Source organism: Nylanderia fulva, unplaced genomic scaffold (assembly GCF_048542155.1).
Source record: "Nylanderia fulva isolate GAGA-0341 unplaced genomic scaffold, ASM4854215v1 Scaffold89, whole genome shotgun sequence".
Classification (NCBI taxonomy): domain Eukaryota; kingdom Metazoa; phylum Arthropoda; class Insecta; order Hymenoptera; family Formicidae; genus Nylanderia; species Nylanderia fulva.
The window spans coordinates 111636-122046 of NW_028191015.1; the positions used below are offsets into that span (position 1 = coordinate 111636).

At 46.9% G+C, this 10411-nt stretch overlaps 2 protein-coding genes and 1 long non-coding RNA gene across 4 annotated transcripts; 1 reads left to right on the forward strand and 2 right to left on the reverse strand.

Moving 5' to 3' along the window:
* Positions 1-384: 384 nt before the first annotated feature.
* On the reverse strand, positions 385-2779 carry LOC114931247 (uncharacterized). The gene is made up of 3 exons (XM_085489600.1): positions 2705-2779; positions 1288-2099; positions 385-1213 (listed from the first exon to the last, which is right to left on the reverse strand). Exons 1-3 carry the CDS (start codon positions 2777-2779, stop codon positions 385-387), a joined length of 1716 nt encoding a protein of 571 aa, XP_085345726.1.
* A 1009-nt stretch (positions 2780-3788) lies between these two features.
* On the forward strand, positions 3789-6318 carry LOC146719710 (uncharacterized). Of its 2 annotated transcripts, none has more exons than XR_014926361.1 (6): positions 3789-4843; positions 4928-5127; positions 5222-5393; positions 5471-5634; positions 5761-5973; positions 6175-6318. It is a non-coding gene; the product is annotated as an uncharacterized LOC146719710 (long non-coding RNA). The 2 variants fall into 2 exon arrangements; XR_014926362.1 differs by having other exon boundaries at positions 5277-5393.
* Positions 6319-8532: 2214 nt separating this feature from the next.
* LOC146719711 (uncharacterized) lies at positions 8533-9618 on the reverse strand. The gene has a single exon (XM_085489601.1). It carries the CDS (start codon positions 9616-9618, stop codon positions 8533-8535), a length of 1086 nt encoding a protein of 361 aa, XP_085345727.1.
* Positions 9619-10411: the final 793 nt, after the last annotated feature.

Below are 10411 nucleotides of genomic sequence, written 5' to 3' on the forward strand. Positions count from 1 at the left end.
TTAGCGCAAATTGACGCGCCGAATTTGATATTGAAAAATATCACTTTTCCACACTGCATGCGTACATGCACTCACACACATACACACTCTCTCTTTCTCTCTCTCTCTCTCTCTCTCTCTCTCTCTCTCTCTCTCTCTCTCTCTCTCTCTCTCTCTCATCCGCAACATTCCGCTCGCCTCGTCGCGACGAGCGACAAACGATTTTGTCTATTCGAGGTGCTAAAACGGAGGAAGCATTGAGATGCAGCGGAGAATACGATGCGCGAGACGAGAGTGAGTATACGACTCAATGTTTTACAGTTTTTTGACGACGAACAAGAATAATGATGCGTTTGATTATTATTTACAGTATATACAGTCGCGACGGAACTCGCGGCACGGGGTTTACGCGGGTGGCTCTGGGTCCTTGGCGGCAGCCGTCGGCAGTGGTACGATTTTAACCACTGGCCGGGTTAACTCGCCAACGGACGTGCGGACATCCACCACGCGTATCTCCCCGTTCATGCCGGGTTGCACGCGCGTGATCCGAGCAAGCGGCCACCGGCACGGCGGGGTATTCTCGCCCTTGACCAGACACAACTGGCCCTCGAGAATAGCTCCACGAGTGGCCCACCATTTGGGCCGCGGGCTGAGGTGCTGTAGATACTCGCGGGTCCACCGCTGCCACAGGTGATCCCGCATCTGCTGCAGGAGACGCCACCGATTCAGCCGGTTGGCTGATGCGTCCAGGAGTGACGGCTCCGGGATGGCGAGGAGAGGGCTTCCCACCAGGAAATGCTTAGGCGTCAGGGCACGGAGGTCGTCAGGGTCATCCGTCAAGGCTTCGAGCGGCCTAGAATTGAGGCAGGCTTTAACCTCTGTGAGGAACGTCGACAGTTCCTCAAAGGTCAGTCTGGCCTCGCCGATGGTGCGTCTCAGGTGGTGTTTAACCGCCTTGACCGCCGCTTCCCGCAGGCCGCCAAAATGTGGAGCTGCCGGTGGATTGAAGCTCCACCGCACTCCTCGGTCTGCCAGGTGCCCAACAATGGTCTGGATCTCACGGCCAGCAGCCTTGAAAAGGGCCTTAAGCTGTCGGTCCGCGCCCACAAAATTAGTGCCGCAGTCGCTATACACGACTGTGCACAACCCTCGTCGGGACACGAACCGACGAAAGGCCGCTAAGAAGGCCTCGGCGGTGTAGTCGCTGACAGCTTCAAGATGTACGGCGCGGGAGCTAAAACAAACGAATACCACCAAAAAACCCTTGTAGGCCTTGTGTCCTCGGCCTCTCGTCGTTCGAAGCCACACCGGGCCGGCGAGGTCCACGCCGGTGTGCTGAAATGGGCGGCTCGGAGTGACGCGCGCTTTGGCAGGTCGCCCATCTTCGGCCGTGGAGTGGCCGCCCGCCATCGGATGCATGGGGGGCAACTGTGAATGTGGCTGCGAACCACTTGACGTCCTCGCGAAATCCAAAAACGCTGCCTGATATGAGCCAAGGTGGCCTGGACTCCGCCGTGAAGTGTTCGCCTGTGGGCGGCGTCAACCACCAGGTGCGTCAGGTGAGACTGCGGCGGTAGGATGGCAGGATGACGTTGATCGGCATCCAAAATTGCGTGTTTCAGACGCCCGCTGACTCGCAGGGTGCCCTCGTCGTCCAATATGGGAACCAGCTTGCGGAGTGAGCTCCGGGCAGGCAGCGTCCTTTCAGCACGGACGTTTTGCAGCTCGGCATGGTAGCTCGACTCCTGAGCTACCTGGATCCATTTAGATAGAGCGGCCTCCAGCTCCTCAGGTTCCAAGGAGGCCGACACAGCTTCGCTGTCTGCTGAGTGACGCCCTCGTGCCCTCCAGCGCCAGATCCAGGCGGACACGCGAAGCAGGCGACGAAGGCAGGAAAAGCGGCAGAGCTCCTCAGCTTCTCGTTCCTCGGCGGCTGCATGGCATCGGAACGGTCTCTGCTCCGGTAAGTCGGCCGTCTCCAAGAGCTTGACGTCCTTCGGCCAAAAGTCCGCGTGATGGCGGAGATATTCCGGCCCTCGCCACCATAGATGATGTTCCAGGAGCTCCTTCGGTGACACCCCTCGGGAGGCACAGTCTGCAGGGTTCTCCTTGTGTAGCGACTTATAAATAAATTCACCAGATCTTTGAAAAAGTAATGTTTATTCATTGAAAGTATAAAGCGAAAGAACAAAAAGAATTAATATGTAACAAATAAATGAATGAATGTGTTGTTATGGAAATATTGATTTTTCTTAAAAACATTATGTATATTAATGAATTGAAGTTATTACAAATGTATAAAGATGTAAAAAAGTGTAAAAGTGCAGTGAAAAGTGTAAGGTGTAATAAAAGTGTAGAGTGTAAATGAAAGGTGTGGATGATGAATGCTACAGTACTCCCCCCCAAGTGACGATATTCGTTGCGAAATGGACTTTCTTCTTCTTTGGTGGGTAGGTGCGTAAAGCTTTTCCAACAGTAGAAGAAGAAGAAGGATTTGAAGTAGCAGAAACAGGAGCTGAAGTAGCAGGAACAGGAGCTGAAGTAGCAGGAACAGGAGTTGAAATAGCAGGAACAGGAGTTGAAATAGCAGGAACAGGAGCTGAAGATCTGGTAGAAAGTTCAGTAGAATCTGAAGTTCTAGGAATGAAGGCTGGCTTGAGACGTTCTGTCGAAATATTGACAACTCTTCCTGAAACATTAACTGCAAATAAATGATCAGAGATACGTTTCTCAATAGGAAAAGGGCCAGAATAAGGAGGTTGTAGTGACTTCCTAACAGTATTTTCTCTAATCCAAACATGAGTACAATCAAAAAGATTCTTGTGAACAAAAGGTGATCTTTTGCAATGATGACTTGTAGGAGATGATCTGATATTCCTCATATGAATCCTGTGTTTTTCAAGAAAGATTTCAGGATCTGCAGGAAAATCTTCTTCAATGAAAAATTCTCCAGGAATACGAAGAGTGGATCCATAAAGAAGTTCTGCAGGTGAAGCTTTTAAATCTTCTTTGAAACACGAACGTAATCCCAAAAGAACTGAAGGTAAAGATTCTACCCAGTTGGTTGTTTCGTGGCACATAATCGCTGCTTTCAAAGTTCTATGCCATCTTTCCAGAATTCCATTTGAAGCAGGATGATAAGCAGAAGTTCTAATCCTTTGACATCCAATTAGGTTTGTTAAAGCTTTGAATAAAGCTGCTTCAAACTGAGGACCTTGATCTGTTGTAATGCTGATAGGAGAACCAAAACGTGCTACCCAATGTGAATAAAATGTTGTAGAAATAGTTTCAGCAGAAATCTCAGAAATAGGAACAGCTTCAGGCCATCTGGAAAAACGATCAATCATAGTAAGACAATAACGGTAATTTTGACAAATAGGAAGTGGTCCAACAATGTCTAAATGCACATGCTGAAAGCGTTGATCAGGAATTGCAATCTTAATTGGAGAATTCTTGGTGTGTCTTGAAATCTTCGCACGTTGACATGGAAGACAAGTTCGAGTCCATTCCTTCACATCTTTCTTCAAAGAAGGCCAAATGAATTTCAGTAGTAATTGTTTACATGTCAATCTGCCGCTGGGGTGAGCGAGTCCATGAACAACATCAAAAATTCTCTTGCGTAAGAGTTTAGGAACATATGGACGAATTAATTCCGAAGAGCAATCACAATAAATAGGTATGGTTAATCCTGAAAGAATAAGTTTCTTCAACAGAAGTGAAGAATTTGAAGAAAGTAAAACTTGAAGTTCTTCATCTTCTTTCTGATAATTAGCAAGTTCTTCTAAAGAAACTATAATAGGCATTGAAATAAATTCAATTCTTGACAGAGCATCAGCAACTGAATTCATTTTTCCAGAAATATAGGTAATATTTGTAGAGAATTGAGCAATAAAGTCCAATTGTCTGATCTGTCTTGGTGACGCTTTATCCAATTTCTGACGGAAAGCAAAAATCAAAGGTTTATGATCAGTTCTGATAAACAGTTGTCTTCCTTCAACAAAATGCCTGAAATGTTTAATAGCCAAATAAATGCTAAGAAGTTCTCTATCATAAGTGCTATAATTTCTTTGAGCTTTGTCTAGTTTCTTTGAGAAAAATGCTATTGGTTTGATATCGTCATCAATAGACTGTTCAAGTGATGCACCAACAGCAAAGTCAGAAGCATCACAAGTTAAAATAAGAGGAGCATGAGGAGCAGGATGAGAAAGGGTAGTAACTTGTAAAAGTTCTTCTTTACATGACTCGAAAGCTAATTCCGCTTCTTTAGTCCAAGAAATAATTCTTCTATCCCTCTTGCGACTGTCCTTTAAATATTCTGTTAACAGAGCTTGATGATTTGCAGCATCCTTGAGACAGCGACGATAATAATTGATAATTCCTAAGAATCTGCGTAATTCATGAAGTGTCTTAGGTTTAGGATAATCAATAATTGATTTCACTTTTTCGGATGTAGGTTTAACTCCTTGGTTAGAAACTAAGTAACCAAGAAAAGAAATCTCGCTTTGACCGAAAAGACATTTAGCGACATTGATTGTCATTCCAGCTTGTTGAAGACGATCAAAAATAATGCGTAAGTGAGCAAAATGTTCTTTCTCATCTTTAGAAGCAATAAGAATGTCATCAAGATAACAAAAGGCAAAACTCAAATCATTAAGTAAAGAGTTCATGAGCCGTTGAAAAGTTTGGGCTGCGTTTCGTAAACCGAAAGGCATTACGACAAATTCAAAAAGCCCAAATGGAGTAGTGACAGCTGTTTTGTGAATATCTTCTTTAGCGACGGGTACTTGATAGTACGCTTTAACTAAGTCGATTTTAGAAAAGATATTCTTACCAAAAAGTGAAGAAGAAAAATCTTGAATATGAGGTAAGGGATAACGATCCGGGATAGTCACTGAATTGAGTGCACGATAATCACCACACAGTCTCCAAGAATTTTGTTCCTTTTTAGGTACCATATGTAGAGGGGCTGCCCAGGAGCTGCTTGAAGGTCTGCAAATTCCTTGCTCCATCATAGACTTGAATTCTTCCTTGGCACATTTAAGTTTCTCAGGAGTAAGTCTTCTGGGAATCGAAAATTTAGGAAAACCTTCCGTAACGATATGATGTTCAACACCATGTGTTTTTACCGAGGAAATTGGAGAAAAACGGGTGAGTTCTGGAAATTCGGTTAAAAATTTGTGGTACACAGAATCAGGAGATGTGGTAAAAATTGACAAATGTGCAACTTCTTGAATTTTTCCAGTATTCGTAAGACCGGTAACATTATCAATCAATTTCTTGTTTTTAATGTCAATTAGGAGATTAAAATGACAAAGGAAATCGGCGCCTAAAATAGGACGTTGAATATCCGCGACACAAAATTTCCATTTGAATTCTCTCCTTAAACCGAGGTTCAAAATTAAAGTTTTAGAACCGTAAGTATTAATTTGAGTACCATTTGCGGCAAAAAGTTTTAAATTAGTATGCCACGGCTTCAATAAAACCTTTTTAGGTAACAACGATATATCAGCGCCCGTATCGACAAGAAAATTCAAATTTGAATGTCTGTCGAAAATAATGAGGCGATTGTTAGAAACACCGTCGTAAGCAGCCTCAGTCTTAAGCGGCGTTTTTAGTTTTCCTGTGAAGCCAAGAATGTTTTGGACATAGAACAAGGTAAAGTACATCGTTTAGCCTTATCACCAAACTTCTTATGGTAAAAACAAATTGATGTATCTTTAATATCTTTATTTGATTTGTCTTTCTTACGCGATAACGATCTAAATCTTCTATTCTCTCTAGACCGGCTTTTGGAACGATCTCGACGACGAGAAACTTCAAGAGCTTCGATTCTTCGTAGCAAATCCGCGAAATCCGAAGATTTATTACTTGTATTATTGGAAACTTCCGCGACTTGCAAACTGCCGTCCCGATCAGCAATTTTATCGGCTAATTCCGCAAGTTTAACAAGAGGAACATCCTCTACTACGGCTAAAGTCGTTTGAATTCTATGTGGTAAGCGTTGAAGCCAAATCATTTGCAAAACACTATCTGCTAAAGATCCTCCAGATAAATGACGAATTTCTCGAAGTAATTCCGAAGGCTTTTTATCATTAAGTTCAATTCCAGCTAATATTTGTCTCAAACGTTTTTCCTCTGAATCCGTAAAGCGATTTATTAATATTTTCTTTAAATAATTATATTTATCTGTTTTAGGTGGATTTTCAATGACTTCAGATATGTTTACTAAGGCTTGTTCATCAAGATGACGAATGACAGAACTATATTTAATATCATCTGATCGAATTCGATAAACCGTAAACTCACTTTCAATAGAAGCAAACCAGAGTTTAGGTTGTTTATGCCAGAAAGTCGGTAGTTTTAATAAACAAAACTCATTTGAGTGAATTTGTAACATAGGATCACTCACCTGATGTCTAGTTTGAGAAGGTAAAATATTAATATTTTCTGATCCAACCTGATTTGATCCGCTCGCCAAATCCATATCAATCTGGGTATCCGAACAGGGTCTAACTGGTGATCTATCGATTGGCATTTTCCTCTTGTTCCAGGAATCCGATAAAATGATTTGAGAATTTCCGTGAAGGACTAATCCGCCTCTGATGTTTCAAAGATCCGGAGAATGAATCTCTTAAAATCAGAATATCCAGCAGTTCTTCCAAGCGATGATAATATTTCGCAGACTTCAAATACGACGATCACTTGGCACTTATTCCGCATCAGCCTTTAAAATGCGTCGGCTTTAATATCACGTCGGCTTTAATATCACGTCGGGTTTAATATCACGTCGGGTTTAATATCACGTCGGGGTCACCAAAAATGTAGCGACTTATAAATAAATTCACCAGATCTTTGAAAAAGTAATGTTTATTCATTGAAAGTATAAAGCGAAAGAACAAAAAGAATTAATATGTAACAAATAAATGAATGAATGTGTTGTTATGGAAATATTGATTTTTCTTAAAAACACGGGATTTCGGGCCCCCATTTTTTTTCCAACTTCCCCGAGTTTGCCTGGGGGGTTTTGCGTGAAAAATCTCCCCTAATCGCGGGTACCCCTGGTTTAAAACGCCCCAGAGGTTTTTAAAACCCCCAATTTTAAAAGGGAGGGTTTTCCCAGAGGGTGCAAAAAGGGGGGTTTAGGGCCCCCAAAAAAGGGAAAGGGTTTTTTTTCAAACCAAAAAAAAAAAATTCCTAAAATGGCGGGGGGTGGGGGGGGTTTTTGAAGGGAAAATCCGGGGCTTTTTGGGCCCCCATTTTGCGGGGGGCCCCCTTGGGGCAAACCTTTCCCAAGAAAAAGCCCCCCCCGGGGGGCCCTTTTCCCCCCCCCTGCGGGACCGGCCCCGGGGGAAAGGGGGGCTTTCTTAAAAAGCAACCCGGCCCCAAAAAGGGGAAGGGGGCCCCCCCCTTTTTTCCAAAACCCCCCCCCGGCCCCGTTCCTCCCCCACGGATTTTTAATTCCCCTTGGTGGGGGCCCCCTTTCAAAAGGGAGGGGGTGGGGCCCCCCCGGGGGAAAAACCAAAAAGGGGGAAAAGGGGCCCGGGGGGGAAAAACCGGGAAAACCCCCCGGGGAATTTGGGAAACCCGGGGGGGGGAAATTTGGGGAAAAGGCCAAAAATTCCAAAAAAAAAGGGGGTTCCAAAAGGGAGGGGGGGAAAGGGTGGGCCAAATTTATTCCCGGGCCCAAAGTGGGGGAAAAACAAAAAAATTTTTGGGGGCCGGGGCCCTGGGGGGGGGTTGGGGGGCCCGGGGGACGCCGGATGGAGGGCCCCCCAAAATTTTTAAAAATTTTTTTTTGGGGAAAAGTCCCCCCAATTGGGGGTGGGGAAAACCCGGGGGGAGGGCCTGGGCCCCCCCCCGGGGGGGAAAAAGGGAATTTTTTGGGGGGGGAATTGGGAAAGGGGATTGGGGGTGGGGGGGGGGCCCCCAAAAAAACCCCAGGGGTTTAATTCCCCCGGGGGGCCCCCCCAAAAAACCCCCCCGGGGGGGGGTTTTTAAAAACCCCCCCGGGACCAGGACCCGGGGAATTCAGGGGGGGTGGGCCCCAGGCGGCCATGAGCGTGCTTCTCCCTCAGGAATGCCGCCGTACACGGTTAGGCGCGGCAGCACGAGAGGCGAAGCGGCGAGCGCGAAATGCCCGTCGCGCGAAAAGATGGTGATCGCTGTTTGCCCTCGAGAGACGCCTGACTGGATGCCACCTACTCCGAAGATGGCCACTGAGGAGGGAGTCCGCGGCAGGCGAAGGCGTTGTGCCAGAGATTCCGCGATCAGTGATGTCTTCGAACCCGGGTCAATCAGGGCGCGGACGTCGTAGCGAGTGCCCGCGCGATCAGCCACCAGCACGCGCGCGGTTGCCAGAAGCGCTGATCGGCATTTCACCGGCGGTCGCCTGGCCACGTGGGTCGTCACCGCGGAAGATGGTCCGGCAGCAGGCAGAGCCACAACGGTGAAGGTGTCGTGAAGAGACGAATGGTGCTTGCCAGAGCACTTCATGCACACCTTGGAGGACGTGCAATCAGCAAGGAGATGCCGACCCAGGCAGTTCCAGCACCGTTAGTGAGCATTGATTGCCTCCTTTTTTTCAGCCACTGTTTTTCTCTTGTACAGCTCACAGTACGCGATGAAGTGATCCTTCTTACAGAGCGGACAGCTGCGGCTCGGGTCTGATTCCTTGCTCCCCACGTGGCTTGTGCGAGCGGCGCGGTTGGACTTCTCCAAGGGCTTGCCAGATGGTCCGGGCCTGGTGGACTGGAGGACCTCCAAGGTCATCAGCTGCTCTTGCAGGAACTCCCGGAGCGTGTCGTACGACGGCGGCTCGGCAGACTTGCCGAGCGAACTCTCCCACTCGCGTCCAGTTTCGGCGTCCAGCAGTTCGACGACCAGGTGCACAAAAAGGTCGGTGCAGTCGCTTATCGGACGCCCGATGCCCTTCAGAGCGCCGACTGTGGTGAGTACGCCGTGGAAGATTCGACGGATGCCGTCGGGCAAGAAAGCCTTCATCCTCGGCAGCGATGTGAAGGTCGTCAGGTAGGAACGCACGAGGAGGCGCTTGTTCTCGAAATATGTCGTCAGCATGTCCCATGCCTGTTCCAGGTTGTCTTCCGTAGAGGGCAAGTTCCGAATGAGCTGCTCCGCGTCGCCCTTGACACTTGTCCTGAGATAGTGCAGCTGCTCGATCTTAGTCAAGGATGGATCCCCGAGGATAATGGAGCAGAACAGGTCCCGGAAGCTTGGCCAATCCTCGAACTTGCCACTGAATTGAGGCAGATTGATGCGTGGCAGGGTCTTGCAAGACGGCGCGCTTCCTCGAGCCTTCTCGGAGGTGTCAGCTTCCGACGGCTTGGAAAGCCTTTCCTCCATCTCGGCGAGTTCGGAGCGTTGCGTGTAATACGCCGTTTCGACCTTGCTTGGAAGGTCGTCGGAGGTGTACTCATCTTCCTTTATCTCCTTCCAGTATTTGTCGCGGAGCTCCTCGTGCAGCTCCTGAAATCTGGTCCACTTGTCGTCCAGGAAGCGGATCGCAGCTTGGATGGTGTCCACGTTCAGCTTGGCCGCCCCAATTTTTCGTAAATTGTCGACACTACGTAATATACGCACGTGAAGTTCATGTTGAGCGTCGATCAATTTATCCATGCCCATTTTGTTTGTTACAGGTCACAGGACACCCCGGTCGCGCACACACTTAAACTGCAAAGCACAGAAGACGCCGGACGCGACGAAGACGCGGAGAGATTGTTACGTCCAATAATTCATCTGGCGATAAATTACTTTTTGCACAAGACGGTCTTCTCTCGCGTCTACCTCGGTGGACGTTTAAGAAGCTGCTCTCTATTTGTTTTATGGGCAACCTGCTAGGCCGGCTATACCCAGGGAAGCCGAGAGCTTGAGATTTGATTGAGAGTATCGGACAGAGAAGGAACCTGACGGGTCGGGTCGATAAATAAAGATATTTTACAAGTATAATGTCATTTATTCATTTATAAAACCTTTCTATTGATATAAAATTTATTGGTCCTGACGTGGTTCGTGGGGAGCTTGAAATTGAGTTACAATATGACTGAGCTCCAGTTCCGCGATTGTTAGGCTGGTTGAGGTAAGTTATGAAAGAAGTGAAGTTATCTTGCGCTTCCTCAGGGATGACGTTATTGACGTCGTGAGTGAGACTGGCAGTGTCCTCGTTGAGAATGTGAAAGGTTTGTTCGTTGTTAAATTGTAAAATGGGATCGTACTCTGGCGATGTAATTGGTTGGTTTTGATCCGGGATATAATATTCAGGATCGGGTAAGAATTGATGATTAGGGTTCGTTATTAACGTGTTTGATTTTAACGGTGAAGGCTCCGGAAATTGCGGATGAGAATAATCAATGTAAGGGGGGATATTGTTAATTGGCGAGTATACGTCTGGAGAAGGGGATCGTACGATTATTCGCGT